Source organism: Mustela nigripes, chromosome 5, assembly GCF_022355385.1.
Source record: "Mustela nigripes isolate SB6536 chromosome 5, MUSNIG.SB6536, whole genome shotgun sequence".
NCBI lineage: Eukaryota > Metazoa > Chordata > Mammalia > Carnivora > Mustelidae > Mustela > Mustela nigripes.
The window spans coordinates 32,159,976-32,186,782 of record NC_081561.1 but is presented as its reverse complement, the minus strand read 5'-3'; the positions used below and the strand labels follow the sequence as shown (position 1 = coordinate 32,186,782).

General features: G+C 40.0%; 1 protein-coding gene across 1 annotated transcript; it reads right to left on the bottom strand.

Annotated features, from left to right (window-relative positions):
- Positions 1–3,272: 3,272 nt before the first annotated feature.
- Positions 3,273–16,363, bottom strand: SNRPC (small nuclear ribonucleoprotein polypeptide C). Its single transcript, XM_059400065.1, has 6 exons — positions 16,271–16,363; positions 15,884–15,926; positions 10,897–11,005; positions 7,903–7,992; positions 6,455–6,559; positions 3,273–3,629 (listed from the first exon to the last, which is right to left on the bottom strand). The coding sequence occupies exons 1-6, from the start codon at positions 16,276–16,278 to the stop codon at positions 3,505–3,507; spliced, it is 480 nt and encodes a 159-aa protein (XP_059256048.1). The 5' UTR covers positions 16,279–16,363; the 3' UTR covers positions 3,273–3,504.
- Positions 16,364–26,807: the final 10,444 nt, after the last annotated feature.

Below are 26,807 nucleotides of genomic sequence, written 5' to 3'. Positions count from 1 at the left end.
CCACATCTACACGAACTTCGATTCTTGAGATCTAGGAGCATTCTTGTGTTTGTACTATACAATTTCTCACATGACAGTTGCCATTTTACAATTAAAACCAGATTTTTATTTTTTTTTTTTTTTGGTCAGAGAGAGAGGAGCGAGAGTGAGCACAGGCAGACAGAGTGGCAGGCAGAGGCAGAGGGAGAAGCAGGCTCCCTGCCAAGCAAGGAGTCCAATGTGGGACTCGATCCCAGGACGCTGGGATCATGACCTGAGCTGAAGGTAGCTGCTTAACCAACTGAGCCACCCAGGCATCCCTAAAACCAGATGTTTAAAGACACAGATTAAGAGCAGTAAGTCTGTATTCTTCGCAGCCTCTTAGAAAGGAAGGTCTTATAATAATTAATTGTAAACAATTTGACTTAGTAGTAAGACAGAACCTTATTCGAACTATTTATTCCTACTATGTTCATTGTGAAGTGTGCTCAACTTTTAAATCATTGTCTTCTTGTTCTAAAACTATGTAAAATACTTTCTTCAAAGAAAAATGTTTCTGGGAGCCTGGCTACTCAGTGGAGCATGGGACTCTTAATCTTGGGGTTGTCAATTTGAGCCCCATAGTGGGTGTGGATATTACTTAAAAACAAAATCCTTATTTATTTTTTATTTATTTGAGATCGAGAGAAAGAGAGCGAGAACAAGCCAGGGGAAGGGGCCAAGGCAGAAGGAGAAGCAGGCTCCCTGCTGGGCAGAAAACCCCTATGTGGGGCTCAAACCCAGGACCCCAGGATCATGCCCTGAGGTGAAGGCAGACATTTAACTGACGGAACCATCCAGACACCCCAAAAACAAAATCTTTAAAGAAAAAAAAATAGAAATGTCTCTGGAATGAACGGTCAACCTTAAAAACATACTTTGGAAAAAGCTTCCTTTTAGGAAGACCTGGGTTATTCCTAAGTACCTGAGGCAAAATAGTGGGTCCCTGGGTGGCTCAGTTGGTTAAGCCTCTGCCTTCAGCTCAGGTCATGATCCCGGAGTCCTCAGATCGAAGTCCCACATCAGACTCCCAGCTCAATGGGAAGTCTGCTTCTCCCTCTGACCTCTCCTCTCATGCTCTCTCACTATGTCTCTCTCTCTCTCAAATAAATAAAATCTTTAAAACAAAACAAAACAACAACAACAAAAAAAACAAAATAGCTATCTGTGAGCTTTCTGTGTATATACAAAAGACACCCTCTGCAGCTTGAGCCTGACGGAGCCATGTGAACCAGAAACTTGCTAGTCACATGTAAACTCAGTTGGCAAGGTTTCCCCCACTTTAAGTCTGTGAAGATTTTAATAACAAGTCTGAGTCCTAAAAGTCAGATATATAAATTATCAATTTCTGGTAAGTCCTCTTTAAAACATGTAACAATGAGAAACTAAAAGGCAATAAGAAGTCCTAGCAAAGACTCAGATAAGGACGTCAACTCAGCTTTTACAGAGGCAGAGCATAAAATCATCTTTCAGGATCTCTATTTCTAGTCTCTTGTTTACCTAGATAAGGTTGTTTATTTGCCTAAATTAGCTTTTCTTCAAGTTTCTAGGGAAAAAAGCTACCCACCTTTTGCCATATAAATTTCTAGCAGCAAATCTATAAAAAAAATTATAGACACACACATACATCCAGTATTACATTTCAGAGTAGAAGAGATCCCAAGAGATTACCAAACCCACTAATAAGCAAAACTTACCAGGGGGCTTCCCCAAAATACCAATTTCCTAAGACTCACCCCAGATATATTCAATCAAAATCTGGAGTCTTTATTTTTAAAAAGATCCCCCATGATTCTAATCATTAGCCAGGTAGGTCTTAACTGCTGGTTTAGGGCACCCTCTGCCATAACATCACTGTAACAATAATGTCAGATAGCAAAGACAGTTTTGTTTTATAAGTAATGATTCAAAATCCAAAAGATACAAAAAGGTGATAAGCCTTTCTCATTTACCCCTGTCCCATTTACTCTTTACAAGCAACCAGTATTACCAGTTGCTTATCTGTCCTTCTAGAGATCCTTTATGCATACACAGGAACATATAGATCTTTCCTCTAAATAATGACAGTGGCAAACAATACCTTTTGAACAAATCAAGGTTCAGTACAATGTGTGTTTTGGAGATTTTCCCCATCAGTACAAAGAGCTTCTTTATTTTTTCACCTGCCTGGCATATGCCATTTTGTGGATGTATCGTACTTGATAAATCAGTCCCCCTTCATTGGACATCTTATGTTATTCCTTGTCTTTTGCTGCAATGCATAGTCTTGTACAGACATCATCTTGTACATGTGCAAATCTATCTGTCTGATGAATTCTGGGACATGGAAATGTTAAATCAAAGGTACTGTAATTCTGACAGATATTGCTGAATTGGCCTTCTCGAAGATTCTAACAATTTTCACTCCCATCTGCAAGGTGAAATAGCCTGGGCTATACACTGAGCAGAATATAAACAGTGCGAGGGGCTTACTTTCTACATGCTTCTCTGAAAATATCCCACTATTATAGCCCAATGATATAACAAATGACATTCTGAAGACAACTTCTGTATCATGGAAATCTGCCTAATCTTACTGTTACTATTAGAAAGCTTTCTGATTATTGAAGCCCAAGAAAAAGAGGAACTAAGACAAAGGAGAAGCTGAAGTTAAGGCAATGCTTGCCATCCTTAGCTGACATACAGAGCCTGGAAAGTCTTTTCCTTACTTCAGCATAAATGATTTAAAATTTTCCACTTACTACACCAAATGCTGTTCATATGAAAAAGTAACCGATTGTGCTGTTTATTGTTTTTTGTTTTAAAAAGATTTTATTTATTTATTTGTCAGAGAGAGAGAGAGTGAGCACAGGCAGACAGAGTGGCAGGCAGAGTGGTAGGCAGAGGCAGAGAGAGAAGCAGGCTCCCTGTTGAGCAAGGAGCCTGATGTGGGACTCGATCCCAGGACACTGAGATCATGACCTGAGCCGAAGGCAGCCACTTAACCAACTGAGGCACCCAGGCGTCCTCTATTTATTGTTTTAATCAACAAAAAGTTGATACTTTAAATCTACAAGTGTTAGGTTTACCAGGTCTTGCACAAAAGAACTTTTCTAAATAAAAGCAGGGTGTCCAAAGGGACTCACTATAGCTGAGGAAAAAGAATGTAATGCAGAAGGCATCCTGCAGAGAGAACGAGCTAGAGAAACACAACCAGAAGACTTCATCTCTTTTATAATGCACAAGGACTACGAGGGGAGAAAAAAGGGAACAGGTTTTTAACTAAAACAGCTGACAATTTTATTTTCACATTTCACAATACAAATGAAAATTACTTTTTTTTTTGTCCCACTACTCCCCTGCAAAAACTATTCTCTCTTTGATAGGAAGGGCAAGCAAATCTTCCTTGTCCTGCTGTGAAAAAACACCCAGAGTCACAGCACCATGATCTCCTGGTGAAGTAGAACAAGTAATATAAAATGAATATAAAGAGGTTCCTGTCTCTCCTTATCTGTCCGGTCGAGTCATTCCTGGCCGAGTGGGCACCATCATGGGACGGGCAGGAGGTCTCATCATTGGGGGCCCAGGCATCATTGGCATGTGGCCTCCCATAGGTGGCCTCATTCCAGGAGCTGCAGGACAAAAGAAAGAAAAGGAAAAAAGAGAGTCAGAAAATACTATTTATGAGCGAGCTTGATGGGACTTCAATTAAAGACAAAAAAGTAGCCCCCCCCTGCAAAATGCTGGAAGAAAGACATACTTGACAGAAGAAATGCAACAAATTCATCACATCTGTAAAGTAGACATTCTCAAACAAAGAACGAAGGTCAACACAAGAACCGTATGGGAATCATGATCTAATGATAGTAAGGGGGAAACTATTAATAGACTGCTTTCCAGAAACCACCAGGGACACTAGTTCCCTAAATTGACCTTTTCTAACTCAGGGAAATTCACAACTAAATTACAAGTTACTCAGTCAGCATTTTTAATCAGTTCTACCCACCATATAACCAGGAGCTATTTCATGAATGTACACAGGCACAGAGGACAATCTTACCACTAAGCGTTTGTTCGGAGTTGTAGGAAAGGTGAGCAGGAGGCCCATGCTGAGAACCTGTTAGTAACCATACTTAGCTCAAGTCAAGAAAAATAGGCAATAATGTGATTTACAACAATTAGTGCACACACGAAAATCTGATTTTTCTAATGCATGTTAGAAACTGTTAAGGAATTTTTTGCAGTGTCCCATCAATATACCAGCCAAGTGAATGAGCCAGGGCAGGGAGGGCAAATGAAGGTGGGGGTTGAGGAGGAAGATTATAGGCAGCTTCACAAAATTGAGAATAATCTACCTCCTCAGCTGAGTGGTGGGTTCACGGGTATTCATTTTATTATTATGCCTCATAATTTTCAGGTCTTCTTTTTATATATAAAAATTGACATAATTACTTATTAAACCATTTTGATTAACGGCTTGAGATAAATGGTTCAAGAGAAAACTATATTCAAAGCCAAATACAGCCTTTTCACAAGAAGTAAAACACAAGTATATGAAAAGACACAACAGGTACAGAATTTTTCAATTTCCAACAGGAACAGAGAATAATACTAAACTTCTAAGTATCTTATTTAAAAACCCCAACTTAACATAACCTATATTCAGCATTTCCTAGAGGAAATTCATCTGGACCAAAGACTGAAAACGAGGCATCTGAAAAGTTGTTTACTTTGGTCTCCACAGTGCATTTAACTGTAATTAGTTGCCAAGAGTGGCAACTAAGAGTCTAATTACTAGTAAGTAGTAAGTCTAGATTCTTTTTTAAACTTTTTATTATGGAAATGTTCAAACATACACAAGAATAGAAAAAAAAGAGGATAAAGAACATCCATGTACCCATCATCCAGCTTCAGTATTTATTCATCCCTGGCCAACCTTCTATCTTATCCCAACCCGTTCTTAACCCTGCCCACCCCCAACTAGTTAAATTATTTTAATTCAGATAATTGTATTATTGTCTTGGCTGAAAACAATAAAATACTCAGGAGAACTGGCAACACCAAACCTGAATTATCAAATGTCAATAGCAGGCTGGAGCTGAGTTCTAGAAGCCTTCTTTAGGTGTTTCATGCATTCACCAGTTCACCACATCCCTAACCCCTCTAAGAATTTGAATTTGTGACCCTGATTTAAGAATGCAAAAGAAACCATGTAAGTCACTTTGTTTTGGGTCAGAAGCCAGTAAGGCAGAAAATCTTATCTAGACTCTCCTCATATCCCTCTAAATGATACCCACAGCAAGCACACTAAATGCTTCTGCCTAGGAAGCTACTGTAATACCTTTTTGTACCTTGTCTTACCAGCTGAGTTGGAGGTTTCTTATGGTCATTGTATTTACTCTAATTACATAATTTGTTTTGCAAATCAATAAAATGAATATAAAAAAAGAACTGTTTGGGGCACCTGGGTGCCTCAGGTGGTTAAACAGCTGCCTTTGGCTTGAGTCGTAATCCCAAGGCCCTGGAATCGAGCCCCACATGGGGCTCCTCTGCTTCTCCCTCTGCCTGCCACTCCCCCTGCTTGTGCTTTCTCTCAACCCCCCGGGGGGAGGGGGTTTGGGAGAAGGGGGTGGGATTATGGTCATTGGGGAGGGTATGTGCTTTGGTGAGTGCTGTGAAGTGTGTAAACCTGGTGATTCACAGACCTGTACCCCTGGGGATAAAAATATATGTTTATAAAAAATAAAAAATTTAAAAAAAAAAATAAATAAATAAATAAAAAATCTTAAAAAAAAAAAAAAAAAAAGTACTGTTTCCATGAAAACTAAGTAGGTATTTAGAAAACCTCAAGTAAATCACCCCAAAAAGTGCTCACGAATTTGGTAGGCGAAGGGATCATAAAAGATTGGAACTAGACTGCCTCACAAGGTTTCTAACCATGAAAGAAAATGAAAATAAAGTTGGTAAAGAATGCATTATGGGGGGGTGCCTGGGTGGCTCAATCTGTTAAGCGTCTGCCTTCGAGGACTCCCTGTTTGGCAGGGAGTCTGCTTCTCTCTCTCCCTCTGCCTGCCACTCCCCCTGCTTGTGCTCTGCTTTAAACTGAAACAGAGAAAAGTAGCAGCAGAAGTATTTACCTACCCTCCCCTTTATCTCCCCTTCGAACAAACTCATCTACTTTTCCCTCCATTATAAATGGCCAAAAGTAAGGAGGAGGCAAGTAAGTGGCAGGAGGGAGAAGAAGAAAAAAAAAGGCAGCCTTATCCTGTTTTTAGTAGAACAAGGTCTTTGGGTATCATCCAATTACACTGGTAAAACAAATATTTCTTTTTATCATTACAGATTTGCCAAATATAATTTGTTGCAATAACATGTTTAACGGTGAACTAAGAATCCTATTGAAACAGAGAACTAAAACACAATGAAGCATCCTAAAAGGAAAGAGATTCAAACTTACCAGGTCCCACTGGCATCATCCCAGGAGGAGGAGGGCCCATCATGGGCATCATGGGAGGGCCCCCCATGTGGGGCGCTGGCATCATACCAGGGCGAGGAGGACCCGCTGGAGTAACAAATGGGGGCAGAGGTTAAGATATGCTTACATATTAATATTTTCTCTTCTATGAAACAGTGGGGCATCATAGTCTAAGTCCAAGTTCTGGAACAACAGACTTCTTATGGTTTCTTTTATATAAGAGCAGAGCAGCAAACATAATTATTCCATGAAACTTTATGTCCAAAAAACAAGAACAAGACTGCCTCGACAGAAATATAAAATCAAGTCAGGTTCTCCCAAGTTAAAAAAAATTCCAGAAGTTTATTTATTTATTTTTTTTTAAATATTGTGCTTTCTGTAGAGTTTCTGTCAAACTAAAGCCACAAGCACCTAATCCCAGGTCCGTTTTTTAAAAAATCAAAATCTTTAAAAGATTCTTTGGAACTATGAAGATAAAGATGTATATTCTTGAAAAAGATATTCTTGACAGTATATTTACAAAAATCTGGAACAACTTAAATGTCCAACAATATGAAAATGGTGTGATTAGTTATGGCACATTCATACTATAAATCATTCTACTATTAAAATAATGGGAGTTGGGTGCCAGCCAGCCAAAATACAGACTAGGACAGAGAAGTAACCTGAGAGTCACTGTGACCCGAGGCCTGATTGGTCCCAGGATGGCGGAAGCCCAAGAAAGATTTGGTGGGCCGTTAGTGGCTGACCTGCATTAGTGTGCAACTATATAAATAGCCTACTTCCCCATGTTTATATCCAGGGTTACTTACAAGACCAAGTTTAGGTTTCTGAATTCAATTTCAATCTGAGCCTTTTCAGGAGAGCCATGGAACTTACGGCCTAATTACTCATTCTCCTTCTGTCATTCAGAAACAAAAAACCTTCATAGAGAGGAGAGGCCTTTGATCCCTTCCACTTTCAAATGTCTGATTCTGTCTTTCCCAAGGTACATATATTGGTGTTAGGTGGGTTAGAAAATAGGAAAAATGACTGAAGAGTTTATCTACTACTTTAATCCTCCAGTGTTGGGTTCACGGAAGTAAATGATGTAATGTACTCATCGATGTATTAATATTTTAGCTTACCTAATATAATAATAATAATGAGCTTCATACATGAGCTCATCTAATCACAGGTACATTCTGACCTTTCCATTCAATTTGTATCAGACCCACTTGGGAAGTCACAAACACAATATCCTAAGCAACAACACTATCTAACTCTGAAGATATTTTAGAAATGATACCACTGAAGTTGTTTTCATTTACTATCTATATATTCAGTACATGAGCATTCAAAAGTCAACTGTGAGGTAATCTAACAAAATCAACAGATTATCTGCTTGCCCTGAAGTTATGGCTGTTAAGAAGAAAACTTCATAAACTTACGGAGACTGGGGGGAGGTGGGATCATTGCCCCTGCAGGAGGAGGAGCAGAGAATGGAGTAGGAGGTATCTTTCCTTGTTGAAATGCAGCGGCTTTGAACAGAGTAAGGAAAAAACAACACACAGTGAATAAGAACTCAACAACTCACTTACCAAAATAACCATTTTCTTTTAAATCATTAACAGTCCCAATTATTTCACTTTACTTCATTTAAGATTATTACATCACAGCCTCTAGAAGTTTTAAATCAACCGTAGGTATTTACCAGCAAACATTACAATTAATTTGTTTACTGATTTCGGTTTTTTAACCTATTTTTATTTAGTCAGCATTTCTGTGGCTGATCTATGGGAGAATGGAATGAAGACCTCCCATTACCAATGTCTTACCAAAGAGATGCAGACTTCTTTAATCTGTAGATGCTGTTTACAATTTGAACCATTCATAGTTTTGTCTGGAAATGTGTGATACCTGCCCAAAGACCAGACTTTTTGTAAAACCTCACATCATTTTGGTTTAGTAGTTTTGAAATTAATGTACTAAGCTAAGAGACACGAAAGAGAAATAAAGATTTCAAAGCAAGAGTCTGCCCCGAAGAAGATTATAATCTTTAAAAAATGTCCAATACAACAACTTTTTTCTTTCAGGGCACAAATGAATATGAGGCACAAATGAAGACAAAAGAAATTAAAGATAATTAATAAGTGGCTTTACAAAGAAGTCACACATAAACACTAAGATACATACTCATAGTTAACTATACTAGAACTAAAATTAAGTAAATCTATAGATAAAATTTAAAAATAAAAATAAAAAGTATACTCATAAAAATTATTTCTTAAATGTAAGTATTTTCCAAGTCACTGCAATCTGCAGCCTAAGGATACCCCACCTATCCCCATTCCATCCCAACCAGCGCAATGTAGGTCAAATTACGCAAGTAAATCACTGCTAACTCCTAAAGACCAGATCCAAAAAGATGACTTTTAGAAGTGGAGATTTATGCACAGCTAGCTACTCATATGCCTCTGAATAGAGCCTGTGCTCTATAGGAGATCATATCCCAACAAGGGCTTTTCCAATCAAAAGGACATCTCCCACAACCCAAGCAAAAGGACAACTTGTAAAGACTGAAGAGGAAGTAGCTAAGCCATCAGCTCAACAGTGGACTCAAAGCCAACATAATCATGGACATCAACATCACATGGTGTGTCCCCAAGGGCTTGCCTTCTCTCCTCCAAGTCTTCCATCAAAAACATTTACTCATCCTAAATTCTGCTGCTGCATCCACAAAATAACTAAATGAATACGGCTCTAAACTTTAATGCCAAGAAATTTCTAACATCTTTTCAAATAGAAAAAAAATGATTACATCATAATATATATTTCTTTTTTCCAAAGATTTTATTTACTTGACACAGATAGCAAAGCAGGGAGAGCAGCAGAGGGAGAGAGAAAAGCAGGCTTCCCACTGTGCAGGGAGACTGATGTGGGGCTTGATCCTAGGACCCCAGGACCATGACCTGAGCCAAAGGCAGACACTTAACCAACTGAGCCACCCAGGTGCCTGATACAACGTATTTTTTCAAATGAAACAGGACAATGTCCAAGATTTGCTCTTTAATAATTCAGGATGGAGAACGGGAGAAGATGGAAGGTATTCGGTGGCTCTCAACTAAAGGCAATTTTGACCCTCTTGGGGACACTGGGCAATGCTTGGGGACATTTTTGGTTGTCATCACTGGGAAATATTATTGGCATCTGGTGGGTAGATGCCAGGACTGCCACTGAACAGCCTACAATGCACAGGACAGCTCCACAACAAAGAATCATCCAGTCCCAAAGGCCAAGAGCACTAAGTCTGAGAACCTGTTATAAACAAAACAACACTGTTGCAACGAGGTGATGGAAATCAGAGGTGGGGGTCAGCCATAGAAGGTTCTTTCATTAACCCGTCTTCCTCCTTTTTTGGTATTTTACATAAGCTTTGTTTTCTTAAAATTGCAACACAATCAAAGCCCACATTTGCCCGCCAGCTCTGAATAAATGAAAAAGGCCATGTCTAAAATACACCAGCATGATCTAACATAGAAATGCTACATCTTCTATCAGTGTCTTGAACTCAACTAGCCACACAAATATTTCCCAAATTAAACAAAAAGAGGGGGGCCTGGGTAGCTCAGGTGGTTAGGCATCTGACTCTTGATCTCAGCTCAGGTCTTGATCTCAGGATCATGAGTTCAAGCCCTGCGTTGGGAGCCTACAGAAAACAAAACAAAACAAAAAGAGCATGTTTCAACAGAGGTCTGAAACATACTCAGGTTACTTTGTCACATCCATTACTTCCGTCTTAACCGAGTATCTTTGTCAGGACTACAGGAATAAGAAACTCAAAGTCTCTCAAACTCTTTGAAAGTAACTATAAATCCACCTCCACATTTTCCTATTATAAAAGGAAAATAGTTATAAAAACTATGATCGGGGTGCCTGGGTGGCTCAGTTGGTTAAGCATCTGCCTTCACCTCAGGTCATGATCCCAGGGTCCTGGGAAGCCCCACAATTAGACTCCCTACTCAGTGGGGAGCCTGTGTTCTCACTCTGCCTCTGCCCCTCCCCCTGCTTGTGCACTAGTGCTTTCTCTCAAATAAATAAAATCTTTAAAAAATAAAATAAACTTATGATCACTACAAAGGAGGTTTCACCTAAGTTTGCTACAATACCTGGTCCATGTCAATAAAGAAATACTAGGCAACTCATTCTTCTCTGCCCCACTTCCCAATCTAATCAACATCTGATTGCTCTAGCCTCAATAATTACTATTGATGTGTTCTTATATTCCCTGGGAAACCAACGATCTTCTAATTCTTTCGTTAAACACATCAGAATGCTCCTATTTATCACTCAGAATGAGCTTCTTCTGTGGAAAACAACAGAGAGACAGGGATGAGAAAGAATGGGACCATTCTCCCACAACAGAACAAGAGACTGAAACATACTTGTTTTGTCGATCAGGCTCTGAGCCTGTTCTTCCATCCATTTCTGATAGTAGTCTTTCACATTCTCTTTGTGTTTTCTACCACTGCAATGTGTCTTTCTCACAGATGGCTATAAGACAAAAAAGGTCATATTGGTCACAGAAACAAGTTCTCCAGATCAGAAATTTTATAAAGCCCTTCTTTATATATAGGTAGCCTGGCTACCTTTAGCAGCTTTAGCTGGGTGCTGAAGCATGATTTACAAACATTATCCAACAACGCACTGTGGTCATTTATAAATAAATTTATATATTTATCCACTGACCAGAGGTCAGCAAACTATGACCCATGGGCCAGTCACCTGATTTTGTAAAACAACGGAGTAGAACACAGCCACATTCATTTGTTCAGGTATTATCTATGTCCTGTCCTTACTCTAGGAGTCATTGCAGAAAAAGACTATATGGTCCACAAACCTAAAATAATTACAGTCTGGCACTGAAGGGAAAGTTTGCAAACTCCTGATCTAGAACACAATGCCATTTTAATGCCCTTTCTTAGATTATTCTATAGCAAAATAATACAGCTTACATATATTTAAAGTATACTGTTTATAAGAATATCTTCTTTTAAATGACTTTGGGTCTAGAATATAGACTATGAATCACATATAGACTTTTGTCTCTAGCTCACTAATCCTTTGGTTTTTTTAACAGCTTTTCTGAGGTAAAACTGACATAAGAGAAACTCCACACATTTAACCATTTGTTTAAGTTAACATTTATTTAACACTACATGCCAAACACCATGCTATGTACTTTATAAGCGGTGTCTCAATCATCCTAATAATCACATGTGCGTGGTACAATGGAATATTAACCAGAAAGAACCCACCACTAATTCACACAATGGTGGATGAATCTCAAAAGGATGCTCAAGGCACCTGAGTGGCCTGGTCAGCTACATATCTGCCTTCAGTTGAGGTATGGTCCCGGGGCCCTGGGATTGAGCCCCGCATCCGGCTCCCAGCTCAGCAGAGAGTATGCTGGTCCCTCTGCCCCTCCCACCACCGCTCTCTCTCTCAAATAAATCTTAAAAATGGGGTGCCTGGGTGGCTCAGTGGGTTAAGCCACTGCCTTCGGCTCAGGTCATGATCTCAGGGTCCTGGGATCGAGCCCCGCATAGGGCTCTCTGCTCAGCAGGGAGCCTGCTTCCCTCTCTCTCTCTCTGCCTGCCTCTCTGTCTACTTGTGATTTCTCTGTCAAATAAATAAATAAAATCTTTAAAAAAAAAAAATCTTAAAAAAAAAACCCACAATACACTCAGCAAAAGAAGTGAGATACACAGAGTATATACCCTAAGATTCCATTCATATGAAGTTTTAAAACCAGTTAATATTGATCTTTCATAATAAAAACCAGATCAGCTGGGGCTAAGGGTGCAGGGGACAGAAGGTAAAAAAACACAAGGGAACTTTCTGGGGTGATGGAAATGTTCTGTATCTCATGTATACACCAAATGGAAATTATTTGCCAAATTATCAGACCATACTTAAAAGGTCTGCATTTAATCGAAATACAATTCAATAAAATTGGGGCGCCTGGGTGGCTATGTGGGTTAAGCCTCTACCTTTGGCTCAGCTCACGATCTCAGGGTCCTGGGATCGAGCCCGCATCAGGGATCTCTGCTCAGCAAGGAGCCTGCTTCCCCCTCTCTCTGTGTGCTGCTCTGCCTACCTGTGATCTCTCTCTCTGTCAAATAAACACAAAAATCTTTTTAAAATATATATATGTATATATATAAAATTCAATAAAATTGATTTTAAAAATCACAAGCCTATTATCTTTAATTTATGCTTAAAGACTTGTCTTAAAACACATAGTTGGTAAGTAGCAAACCAAGGCCTAGAGTCCAGACCTTACTCAAGATGCTTCTCATGGCTGTCTAATTACCTCCTACCAACAGAACCTCTCTTCACAGGACGGCTTCAGTAGCAGCAGACAGGACCAAGTATCACATAACCACAGACTGTCTTTTCATGGTCTATATTTCAAAACACTGTTTGTTCCCTGACTCTCCAGTGACCGATTACATAACACAACAAGGCCATGAGCCTTATAACAAAATCATGCCTAAAAATCAGCAAAAACTCAAAAGCTGCAGTGCTGAATGTTTATTGCATTTCAAAGTCCACCACAGGGAACTGCTTCAATCACTATGGAATTTTTCTATAGGGGTTCCTGACATTTCTCAGAAACAGACATTTGTTATAAAGGGATCCTTTTATTCTCTGAATGTTGGCATTAGCAAGATAAGCTATAAAATGGTTAAAAAGCATTACCTACTCACTAACAATTTTAGAAAATTATGATAAGGGGTCAAAGGGGCTAGGATCAAAAAAAACAAAACAAAACAAAATAAAAACTGGGACTCTATAGGCAAATTACTGTGATACCAACTTATTGGAGGAGTCCCATTCAGGACAATCTATGATAATATTCAAATCTATTATTCCTTCAAGAGGAGTCATCCTACTTACATGTTCCACAAATTAATACTGAACATCTGGCTAGGGTTCCTGCAGCTACTATTCAAGAAGCCAAGATGATCAGGAGCTCCGGTTTAATGACATTTCTGCAGAGGCAGCCAAATACAGAGATATAGTTTTCAAGGTGTGGCTCACAGGCAGCTAAGGGTGTCTCAGACCCAACTTCAGGGGGTCCGCAAGGTCAAAGGAGTTCCATAATGATGTTAAGACATACTTTCCTTTTCCACTGTATTGTCATTTGCACAGATGATATCAAACTTCTGGCACTTTAGAATGAATGAAGGCAATGGCAACCCAATGTATTAGGGGTCGTTGTATTTTTCAACACTGCACTCATGGGGGCGGGTGGGCAGTTTCACTGAAACTGTCCTTGATGAAGCAGCAAAATTTTTAATTCTATTAAACCTCAACTCTTAAGTTCATGTCTTTTTATTTTTATTTTTTTAAAGATTTTATTTATTTATTTAGACAGACAGAGATCACAAGTAGGCAGAGAGGCAGGCAGAGAGAGAAGGAAGCAGGATCCCTGCTGAGCAGAGAGCCCAATGAGGTGCTCGTTCCCAGGACTCTGGGATCATGACCTGAGCTGAAGGCAGAGGCCTTAACCCACTGAGCCACCCAGGAGTCCCCACGTCTTTTTAAAATTCTGGGTACAAAATGGGATGTACAAAGTACTTCAGCCGCATGCCAAAATATGATGCTATTTCAAAGAAAAGCAGGACTGCAAATAGTTCAAGTTGTAAGTTCTACCGGCTACCTCTTTGATGTAACATCATTTTTACTTGACAGACTGAGAAACAAACAGGAGATTCAGACTTCTCAGAAATAAGTGAAGTGAGCCTGTCACTTCAAAGGAAGCAATTGGTAGTATTTATTGCCAAGGATAAAATCTGAGCTTTTGAACAAAACTCAGAATTTTAGAAAACCTTATCTACTACCATGAGCTTGTCAGCTTCCCAATACTTAAAGTCCCCTTCTGATTAGATTGTGACATTAATATGAATTTTTATATTACATAATCAAATGTGTCAACACATGGAACACCTGTATGACTGAGTGAACCAATATTCCAATATTCATTTTCCAAATGACCAAAGCACATTACAAAATCTCGTCTGGTAAAAGATTCACTCAAAGTGCAAAGCAGATCACTGAAATTGCCGGGGGCTGAGGGGTGGAAACAGGGAAGGGCAGAGGTAGAGAGAGAATGGAAGGGTTCAATCTTATAATCCTGAGATCATGACCTGAGCTGAAATCAAGAGTCAGATGCTTAAATGATTGAGCTACGTATGCACCCCCAGATCCGTGAATTTTGATGTAACAGAGTATGAAAAGTTTGAAACAGTTTCAGATTCCACACTGCAACTAGTTTGGATGCAGTAATATAAAGTATTAAAGAATATCCACAATTATCTAAAAAGGCTGGTAAAGTACCCTACTTTTTTCAACTCATCTATATGAGGTTGGGATTCAACCAAAACATAGTGCAACAAACTGAATGCAGAAGAATCCACCTGTCTTCCAATAAGTCAGATATTACAAAGGCTTACAGAAAGGTTAAAGCAATACCATTCTTCACAATACTTTTTTCCTTTTTGAAAATAGCTATTTTTCACTTTTAAAATGTTATTTGTATAACAAGTAAAAACTTTGTTAAAAAACTGTTATGTTCAAATGAATCAGTATTTTTTAAATTTTAAGTTTTAATTTCAAATACACAGCAAATATTACTAATTAAACCAATATAACTGGCGTTACTCATTTTTTTAAATGACCCAGTAATTTTTAAGAGTGGCAAGAGATCAGGAGACAAAAAAAAGTCTGAGAGCTGCTGGCAGAGAAGCCCTGGAGTTAGACTGCTTAGGCTAACCTTCCAGCTCTGTACAACTGATTTAGTAACACCTAGACAATCATTTAACCATACTCTGCCTCAGTTTCCTCTTCTGCAAGATGGAGATAATACTAACCTCTTAGGCTTAATATGAACATTAAACAAAATGATACATGTAAAGCATCTGGACACATAGTAAATGCTCAATCTTGGTTGTTATTTGACAGTTTTTAATCAAATCAAAGCACAGTACTCAGTTTCAAATTTAGGCATTTCTTTCCAGTTTAGTCAAAAAAACGTCTGAGTGCCTTGTCCCAATCAAGTATTTAAACTTTAGAACACGTCCCTGGAAACTTTTTGTGCCATAAAATTTTTTTTTCACTTTCTATTTTGCTAAAGCATTATTATTTGGTTCTCAACTGAAAACAGTAATTGCTGGAAGATCAATAACTACGAATTATGAAAACAGTTACAGGAAAAATGGAGGAAACAAAATCCAGATTATTTTCTCCAGGCAGGAACACTTAAACCTTAACAGGATGAAAAGCCCAAATTTACACCTAAAAAAAAAAAAAAATCTAATTTGTTAAGCACAAAGTGTTCTGAAACTGAGAAGAGACACTACTTACAGAGTCATGGGTGAGGTACGTGTCGCAGTAGTCACAATAAAACCTGGAAAGAGGTGGAAAACAGAGAAAAAGAGAAGACGACCACCAGTTAACAGATGCCCATCCACCGGAGTGCTGTTCAATGAAGGCAAATTATAAAAAGACCTATTCATGTTTCCAAGACATTAGATAAAGCAATCTGACAGAAACTAGGCTTTTTTGTTGCCTTGGGCCGAGTCGACCTACCGACACTGCAAGAGGGCAGTATCTGCAACTCCCAGGCTCCCTTCCCCACATCCTCCCCCTTCCCGGAAAATCTCAAGAGCTAGAACCCTCTCTGCACCACCCCACTCGGACACAGTTAGCGACCATGACCGAGAACATCCACAGATTCGGGGCCCCACTCACTTAGGCATGTTGCTCTGCAGGCCGTTGCCCACTCCGACCCGCGCCGCCCGGAAATGACGCACACAGTAAGCGCCGACGCCGCGGAACGGTATGAGTCAAACGCGACTCCAGAAACCCTACCCAGTCATCCAATCCGCTTGCTGCGCTGCGCTGCGACGGCCTTAGCCGCGGCGGCGGCCGAACGAAGGGCGGGGCTTTTCTCCCTCTCTCCTGGCCTATAGCTAGGCGGAAGGCGGGGTGGGGGTGAGGGATGTACGAAGGACCCCGGCAAGGTTCAATCCCCGCCCCTGAAATCTCCATCCTTGAGGCTTCCGGCAGCGTGTTAGTCGTTTTTTCGACAACTTTATAAGCATTTCTTTGTGTGTGCCAGGCACTGTTAGAAATGCCGAGAGGTCAGCAGTGAACAAAACAAAGATCCCTACCCTCATGGAGTAGGCAGTAGGGGTTGGGAATAACAATCAAGTTAATATGTAGTCAGGTGGAGTCAAGTGCCGGGGGCGTAGAGATGAGGGAGTGAAGCAGGGAAGAGAGGAGTTCAACTTTAAGAGAGAGAAAGCTTGCTGAGAAGGTGACAACTGAGAATAATAGGGTTCTTAAAGCCAGGTGCAATCGGTTTTACGCTTTTCTGAGTCTCAACCCTAGGAGATGGTAGGATTCCCAATTTCAGGTGCCATCTCCTGCGTCCAAGTCGTGCTGCCTGAGCAAGCTATTTAATCTTTCTGAGCCTCAATTTCCTCATCTGGAAAATAGGGATTAAAAATTCTTGCTTGTGAGGTGTAAGAAAGAATTAAATGCGAAAATGTTTGTAAAGTATATAGTGCAATGTTTGAACATACTAAGCCCTCCGCATTTGGCAGTTAATTTACATAAAGGGCAATTGATACTACTACTATCTTGTCCACAGACCTGACGTGTTTAGTAACAAGGCCAAACGTCCAGCCTGTCTATGAGACTCCAAAATGGCCATCCTCTCAGAAAAGAGAAATAAATGTTGGGAATGGAAAGGAAGAGTTTTTGATTCTTCCTTCATATTCTCTGCTGGTGGGGTTGCAACCAAAATAATCATAATTGCTGCTTTATTTGTATGTTTACTATGTCCTAGGTGCTTTGAATGCATTATTTCCTCTATTCAACAATCCTATTACTCACAATTCCGGTGCTTGGCTGGCTCAGTAGGTAGGGCACACAACTCCCGATTTCCGGGATGTGAGTTTGAGCCCCACCTCTGGTGTAGAGATTACTTAAAAATAAAATCTTAAAAAACAACAACAAAAAAAAAAACCTTAAAAAAAAGAACAATTCGGGACGCCTGGGTGGCTCAGGTCATGATCCCAGCGTCCTGGGATCGAGTCCCACATCAGGCTCCTTGCTCCACGGGGAGCCTGCTTCTCCCTCTGACTCTGCCTTCCACTCTGCCTTCCACTCTGCCTGTGCTCGCTTTCGCTCGCGCTCTATCTCTGACAAATAAATAAATAAAATCTTTAAAAATAAATAAATAAATAAATAAATAAAAAAGAACAATTCTATTATTCATGTTTCAAATGAAAAAACTAGCTTTCACAAGGTTAGGTGTACCACAAAGATTACTTCCTGGTCTTAAAAGTTAACTGTGCAATGAAATTATCAGGCTTTCATCATTCTAACAGTGGTAAATCTTAGCATTATAAATGGTGGGATAGTCATATTACATGTTTCCGGCTAGGATGCCAACGTTAAATAGACGTCATCAACTATTACCTATTTTTACCAAAAATGTTTCAACTGGATCTAATCAAGTTTATGGGATAGGCAAGAGGATCAAGCTAAAGTAAAGCAAAAGACAGCAAACTGATTCAGAAGGTGGGATATTCTATAGGACAAATGACCTCTTTCCTTCACGAAGTCAAGAGAAAGTGTCATTCTAGATTTAAATGTTTTTAAGAGACATAATCAGACATAGAGTATGGTTCAGGGTTAGAGCCTAGTTTGGACAAACCAGCTCTAAAGGAATTTTTGTGGAAAATACCTGGGCCTTAATGTTGCAGTTCTAGTAACCCATCTTTGTGTAGGCACCCTGAGTTGATTCTTCTCAAAGGGGTTAGATTTGTCAACTATGTTTTTGTTTTTCCCCCCTGATTTCCCTCTGTGCTAATATTGGGGCTGCTTTACCATCAAAACCGTTTTTCACCTTTCCCTTGCTCTTTTCAGTATGTCAGTGGGGAATGATGCCATAAAGGCTTTGTGTCTTGGACTCCTGCGCTGGTTGGATTCCAGGCTGAATTGCTGGGCAACATCTAAGGGATGCATTTCTGGAAATTAGAGAGATTAAGGAAATAGGCAGATTATCACCACCTCACCTCATCCCTAGTATCAGGCTGTCTCCACCCACCTGCTGGGCTCCAACTTCTAGCAGATGATCCTAGGCCTGGTCTCTGGTAACAAGATGTCCTTCTTCTGTTCTTCCAGTAGCTTCTTGCTATTGCATGTCTCTAGGCTACTTCACTTTTCTCTGTTTCGCTGTATCTCTGCCAACCGCTATATAAACCAATTCTCTGAATTAAATTCCCTCAGTTTTAAAGACTTAGTGTTTTCCAGGACTCAGAGAGTGACTTTACTTCCAAGTTCCAAAGTGTATCTCCCCTGAGTCTTGCTTATGGGCCGTGTTATCTGGAAAGAGTGCTTTTCACACATTTCCTCTGAGTGTGCCAAGCGACTGAGAGAGTTTATTTTTACCCTCATTCCCTTAGGTCTCAAGTGAAAATCCCAAATGCCTACCTGAGCTTGACATGCCCTTGAACTCTTATATATCTTAAAAACTCATAGTGTTTGCAAATCTACTTTATGAATAATATTTTTATTTTATTTTTATTTTTATTTTATTTATATTTTTCAATTTCTCTTAAGATTTTTTAAAAGATTTTATTTATTTATTTGTTTGACAGAGATCACAAATAGGCAGAGAAACAGGCAGAGAAGCAGGCAGAGAGAGAGGAGGAGAGCCTGCTTCCTCCTCTTCGAGCAGAAAGCCCGATGCGGGGCTCGATCCCAGGACTCTGGAATCATGACCTGAGCTGAAGGCAGAGGCTTTAACCCACTGAGCCACCCAGGCGCCCCGTCTCTTAAGATATTTTGAACTTAAAATGTATTTTGTTTATTTACTTTGGAATAACTAATAAGTACACATGGTACAAAATTAGAAAAGAACAAAAGTGTGTTCCCATATACATACCCCCTTACCAGTTTCTTGCATGCTCTTCTAGAGATAGGCCACACAAATGCAAATATTAACATATGTTTCCTGAAACTATTTCCCAATATTGCACAGTATTTTATTCTATAGATGTATAGATGTACCTCAATATATTAACCAGTCTTCAGTCAATTGTTTCCTGTCTTTTGTTATGCCAGTGATGCTGAAGCATGCAGGTAACTGGCACATTTATTGGTAGGATGGATTTCTAGAACTGGAATTACTAGGTTAAAGAGCTTTGCATATATCATTTTGAAAAATATTACAAAAATATCCCTCTCCTGTGATTGTATTTAAGAGTGCTTTTCCAGGGGCACCTGGGTGGCTCCATGGGTTGAGCCTCTGCTTTTGGCTCAGGTCATGATTTCAGGGTCCTAGGATCAAGCCCCGCTTCAGGCTCCTTACTCAGAGGGGAGCCTGCTTCTCCCTCTCCCTGCTGCTCCCCCTGCTTGTGTTCTCTCTCTCTGACAAGTAAATAAATAAAATCTTTTGAAAAAGATAGCTTTTTCATCTTTTCAATCTTATAAGTTAAAAGTGTTATTATATTATAATTTTAATTCCTCTTGTGAATAAATTGAGCATTTTTTCATATGTTTCAGAGCCTTAAAGAATCTGGGGTATGTGGGTAGTTCAGTTGGTGGTGTGTGCAACTCTTGATCTCAGGGTTGTAAGTCTGATAACCCACATTGCATGTACAGATTACTTAAAAATTTTTAAAATTCTTGGGGCGCCTGGGTGGCTCAGTGATTTAAAACCTCTGCCTTTGGCTCAGGTCATGATCCCAGGGTCCTGGGATTGAGCCCCGCATTGGGCTCTTTGCTTAACAGGGAGCCTGCTTCCTCCCCCTCTCTCTCTGCCTGCCTCACTGCCTACTTGTGATCTGTCTCTCAAATAAATGAATAAAATCTTTAAAAAAATTTAAATCTTAAAAAAGAAAGAATAGGGGTACCTGGGGGGCCCAGTTGGTGAAGCATCTGCGTTCAACTCAGGTCATGATCTTGGGGTGCTGGGATCGAGCCCCGTATGGGGGGGGGTGGTGTCTCTGCTCAGCAGGGAGTCGGCTTCTCCCTCTCCCATTGCCCCTCTCCCTGCTTGTGTTCAAGCTCTCTTTATCCCTCTCAAATACATAAATTAAATCTTTTTTTAAAAAAATAGTTATCTTAGTTATATGTGACAAAACCAGCTTAAATTAGCTTTGGCAAATATTTCCTTACAGAGACTCAGAAGCCTGGGACATCTCAGTGTAGACTTATCTCCAAGTATAGTCTCAAAATATGTTACTTGGTCTCTCTGTCTCTCCATCTCTCTTCTCACCTCTGTTTGTCTGTTTCTCTGTGCACATTGGCTTTGTCCTCTCACATTGCAGCCTGGCTTCCTCCCTGGCACCGGGTAGGATAGCCTCAAATATCCCCCAAATTCCATTTTTCTAGAACTATAATGCCAAAAGCCAGGGAGGGGCCTGAATGGCCAGATTTGGGATAGGGATGGGTAGGAAATTGTAGTAACAGTCCCACTGAAACCCCAGGGAGTGAGGCAGGAGTACCCAGGAGGTGGTGGGTGGGTGGGTACTGTTTTCAAGGAAGAAGTACAGGAAAGCATCCCGGACCAGAAATGGTGTGTACAGCAGCCACCGTTGGTCATACCTAACCCAGTTTGCAAAACCACCTCAAAGGAAATTACAAGTTTACGGCGGTAATTTCCATTGTAACCACCAGAGGACTTGAGTCCTTGGTGCCTTGGTAACTTACACTTCCCTTCCTCTCTCTCTCATCTTTCACCAATGTTAAGGACAGAAAGTAATATTCAGTTATTGAATATTTAATATATTCAAATATAACAATATTCAATTATTTAATATTTGATAATTTAATATTTAATATTTATATATTTAATATTTCTTCGATAGATGCTTGCTGACCACCCAGTTGGTGTTCAGGTCAGTGCTGGCAACCAATAGTGGGAAAAATGACTAAACACGCTGTGCCCACCATCAAGTTTAGTGTACACAGTAAGCATTTAAACAAAGAGCTATATAGCATTATATAATAAGGACTGTGATAAGACAACTTCATCAAGAAAAAATATCATGTAGTAATAATAAGACAACTTCTAGATCCCAAATGCCTGTGCTTGAATGCCAGTATCACAAGCTGTTGCTTGGACGTTGGGGAAGTTGGTTAACCTCCTTCTGACTTAACTTTCTCATCTGTAAAGGAGGGGCAATAATAATGCCTACTTCATGAGGTCATGGCTGTAAGGACTGAGGAATAAGATAATTCCTTTTTTTAAGATTTTATTTATATATTTACTTGTTAAAGGAAGACAGAGCACAAGCAGGGGGAGCAGAAGGCAGAAGGAGAAGCAGGCTCCCCTCTGAGCAAGGAATCCAAAGCAGAGCTTGATCCCAGGACCCTGGGATCATGACCCAAGACGAAGGCACATGCTATCTGAGCCACCCAGGGGTCCCAAGATAACTCTTAAAAAGCACTAAGCCCATGGTTAGCCATACAGTAATTGGCAAATACTGGCACTGTGAGTAATAAGAATCACTATTAAAAACTCAGACATCCAAGAATCCTTCCAGGTCTTCTCAGGGCCACACCAGAGAAGAGCTGTGGAACTCTGACTCATTTTGTTTCCATTCTAGTAAGAGACTTCAGGCCCGCTTTAAGCCATCCGCTGACTCTTCTACCTACTAAGAGCTCTTCAGAACCCACCATTATTTTTCCCTTCCCAAAATGTGGGGGAGAGGCTGAATCCCAGGTGGACTTAACTCTGCACTCTGAGCTGTATTTCCAGTTTGGAGAGTGTTGATCTGTTGACAGATACCTCGCTGGGGAGGAGCACGCAACTGGGGCTTTATCCCCCAAGTACTTTTTTGAACTGAGAATTGGCTACCATGAAGTAGCCTCAGAGGCTAAAACTTGATCTATCTATTTGGAAACAACAGCAAGACATAGGGCACCAGCTTTAGAAGTTCACACCAGGTCTCCCAGGTGGGTGTGAACATAACTGTGGCTGAGAATTCATGACCATGACTGGTAAGAGGAAGGGAAGTCCTTCTGAGGACCTCACTCGATTGTTAGTCATTCTACCTTGAAAGCGAAACCAGTTGAGAGGTGACCTACCTGCTGCTTTCCAAGGCCAATGCCTGGACATAAGGCTTCTGGGAACCTAGCCAGAGTGACACTGGGACCTCAGTGAGGAGGCCCATCTGGCACCTTCCGATGGCAGCAGACCTATTCGTGTTCATCCAGCTGATGGGGAGGGAATGATTATTCACTAGTTCTGCTGTGATTGTCTTGTCTCCCTCACAGTAAGCAGAGAGTTCACAGCTGGAAATGAAAAAGGTCCAAGTCCCGGGATCTGGATAGCAAGTCCTTTTTCTTGAAACTCTTTATTAATCTAATGCTGTTGGGTCGGCAGATCATGGTATCAGGAGGAAGCCTGGTCAGGCACTAATCAACAAGGCAGAAGAACAGGTTTGGTAGGGTGGTTTTGAGTAACTCTTTACTGAAAAGGAGTTATTACTCACTCTTGGAATGTCTTCTCTTAGATGTAGTATTTTCTCTCTGAGCCCATTTTATTAGCACAAGAAGCTTTCAGCCTGACTCTAGGGGTGTGAACTTGGAAAGCTGGAAACAGAAACATAAGTGGCTTTTTCATGGCTTAAGACTTTAATAGGATCTGAGGTCATGGTTCGGAATGGCGTGCGCAAGCACACGTACATGTGCGTCCACGCGCGCGCGGGCACACACACACACACACACACACACACCCCGTTCTGTTGCTCCAGGGAATGTGGTCTTTAGTGACTGGCTTTTGCTGCAGAAAAGGAAAGCACATTTATAAAGCACCGAGTTTGTGTCAGCACTGGACAATGTGCCTTCATTATGTTATCTGATGACGTTTAATTTCAAGGGTTTTTTTTAACTGATGAGGAAACCAAGACCCAAACAGGTGATATAATTGGAACAAAACTGCATAGCAAATACATGGTAAAGATAGGATTCGAACCCAAGAGCTTCACCCAGAGCTTAAATTCTTCCTGTTGAACACACTGCTTGTACCTATGAGACTTTTTGAAATGTGGCCTGAGTGTCATCTGTTCCCAACAACTCTCTTACTGCAACTGATAAGCTGAGTTTTTCAAGTAAGTACTCCAAAGCACCAATATGTAGCCAGGCCTCCTCCATGAAAAGTTGAGTCTTAATGTGCACCATTTATACTTCAAATAATATAATAATTTTTAATAAAGATGTTGGGGATAAAAAGCACCTACAAAACAAAAATAAAATGATCACCAACTCAATTAAAAAGTACTGGCTGACTCAGTTAGGAGAGCATGTGACTCTTGATCTTGGGGTTGTGAGTTCAAGTCCCACATTAGGTGTAGAGCTTACTTTAAAAGTAATAATAATTAAAAATAAACTTGGGGCACCTGGGTGGCTCAGTCAGTTAAGCATCTGACTTTGGCTCAAGTCATGATGTCAGGGTCCTGGGATCAAGTCCTGAGTCCAGCTCCGAGGTCAGTGGGGAGCGTACTCCTCCCTCTTCTTTTGCCCCTCCCCGGCTTGTGTGTGATCGATCTCTTTCTCTCTCTCTCTCTCTCTCTCTCCAAATAAATAAATAAAATATTTAAACAAATAAATCTTAGTGAAAAGGAAATATAAATGTCCACTAAACACACAAAAAGATAGCCATTCTCAGTATGAATTCAAAGTAAGGGATGCCTGGGTGGCTCAGTCCTTAAGCATCTGCCTTCAGCTCAGGTCACGATCCCAGTGTCCTTGGATAAAACCCCGCATCAGGCTCCCTGCTCAGCGGGGTGTCTGCTTCTCCTTCTCCTTTTTCCCTGGCTTGTATTCTTGCTCCCTCTGTCAAAGAAATAAAAACCTTAAAAAAAAAAAAAACTAAACTAATTATTTATTGGATTGGTGAATCCAAAAGATTGAGAACACTTAGATTAGCCATAAATGTGGCTAAATAGGAGCCATCATACGTTATCAGGACTGGACTCATTCCTTTTGAGGGCAATTTGGTCATGTCTACCAAAATAACACGTGTATATACCCTTTGACACAGCTACTTCATTTCTAGGAATTTACTTTACAGTTATAGTTGCAGGTGTGCCAAATGATGTATATACAAAGATTTTCACTGAAACAGTACTTGAAAGAAACAGCAAAATTCTGAAAAGTTAAATGTGTATCAATAAGGGTCTGGTTAAATAAATAACAGGACATCCATATAGTGGACCACTAGGCAGCTGTAGAAAAGAATGAGAAATATCTTTGTGTATGGATTGGAAAACTCTCCAAGACATATTATTGACTGAAAAAGCAAGACAGGGGCACCTGGGTGGCTTAGTGGGTTAAGCGTCTGCCTTCAGCTCAGGTCATGATCTCAGGGTCCTGGTGTAAATTCCCACATCGGGCTCCCTGCTCAGTGGGGAGTCTGCTTGTCTCTCTCCCTTTGCCCCATTCCCCACTAGTGCTCTCTCTCTCTCTGTGTCTTTCTCTCGAATGAATAAAATCTTTTAAAAAAATGAAAAAAGCAAGACATAGAACGATGTATACAGGAGATATCATTCACATAAAAAAGAAGGCAGATACTACATGCATGTATTATCTTGTAAATGTATTCCAAATCTCTTAACGAGATGCCAGAAAACTAGTAACAGTGCTTCTCTGCTGGGGAAGGTAAGGGTGGGAGGGATATATTTCACTGTATGAATACCTTTTTGAAATTTTGATGTTTAAACTTCATGAATTTTTAAAATTAAGTATGATAGTTTTTAAAATAAGGAAAAAAAAAAAGAAAAAATGATGTGGTATTGGGGCACACCACATGTCTTGGCTGCACTGTCCATGCTCTACAAATTGCCTTCTTGAGCAAACAGACTCTTCATTAAACAACACTCAAATAACATGTAGTCTCCTAAACCAACACCCGTGAATGCACAACCCCCCTCAAAATCCTTGTGATCCTGGAATGGATCACAAGGATGGAATGGAATGGATGCCTTGTTAGGTGTTCTCAGACTGCAAGTGATTCAACCGGGTTGATGACTTTAATCTAAGCTCCATCAACAACACTTGAAAAAGAAGCTTTTAGTCCTGAGATTTTAGGAACCCCAATGCTCTTGTTCCTTACCTCTTGGATATCCTTTAAAATCTTTCATTTGCTCACTGAAAAAGTCTGTTTTGACTTCAGGCTTTCTGAGTTCAAAGAAGAAAAATTTGTTCATTTGATTCTAGCACTCATGTAAAGTACTTGGGATTCACAACCTGGAGGTAGGCAGACATTTCTTTGGACATAGAAGGCAAAGAGCCATTTAAAAATTTGATAAGTTGGACTTCATCAGAATTTAAAACTTCTGCTTTTAAGCACGGTTAAGAAAATGAACAAGAAAGACATGGGCTATATATTCATAAGACATTTATTTCACAAATAATTTGCATCTGAAATATATATTTTTAAGTTTTTTTTTCATTTATTTATTTATTTATTTGAGAGAGACAGGAAGAAAAGAGAGAGCCAGGGAAAGAGCAGAGGAGCCCAACTTGGGTCTCCATCTCAGGACCCTGAGATCCTGACCAGAGCTGAAACCAAAAGTTGGATGCTTAACCAACTGAGCCACCCAGGTGCCCCAAAATGTATTTTTAAAAATCAATAAGAGGGGTGCCTGGGTGGCTCTGTCAGTTAGACATCTGCCTTCTGCTCAGGTCATGATCCCAGGGTCCTGGGACCGAGTCCCACATCAGGCTCCTTGCTCAGAGGGGAGCCTGGTTCTCCCTCTCCCTCTGCCTGTTGTTCCCCCTGGTTGTGTGCGCTCACTCTCTCTGTGTGTCAAATAAATAAATAAAATCTTTTTAAAATCAATAAGAAAAGGATCCCACAATATTTAATGAGCAAAAGACTCAGACACTCACAGAAGAAAATGTGTAAAAAGCCAATAAACCCATAAAAAACTGTTGAAAATGTCATGCATTAGGGAAATGTAAATTAAAATTGCAATGAGATACCATCGCAAACTCACTATAATGGCTAAATTTAAAAATTAATTTAAATAAATCTAATTAAATTTAATTTAAAAATTAATTTAATTAAAATTAAAAAGATAGAAAAACCTTGGCAAGGGTAAAGCACCTAGAATACTCATTTGTTGCTGGCAGTAGTGAAAATGGCACAACGGCTTTGGGAATATGTTTGGCAGTTTCTTACAAAGCAAATACTCACCTACCCTCTGACTCAAGAATTTCACTCTTAAGCAATTACCCAAGGGAAATGAAACATATGTCCTTT

Bases quoted from the DNA above. Each gene is read 5' to 3' on its own strand.
- SNRPC (XM_059400065.1), bottom strand. The intron at 11,006-15,883 runs GTAAGTAGTGTC...TTTGTCTTATAG, and splicing joins CGTACCTCACCCATGACTCT to CCATCTGTGAGAAAGACACA. The intron at 6,560-7,902 runs GTAAGTTTATGA...TTGTTACTCCAG, and splicing joins CCCACCTCCCCCCAGTCTCC to CGGGTCCTCCTCGCCCTGGT.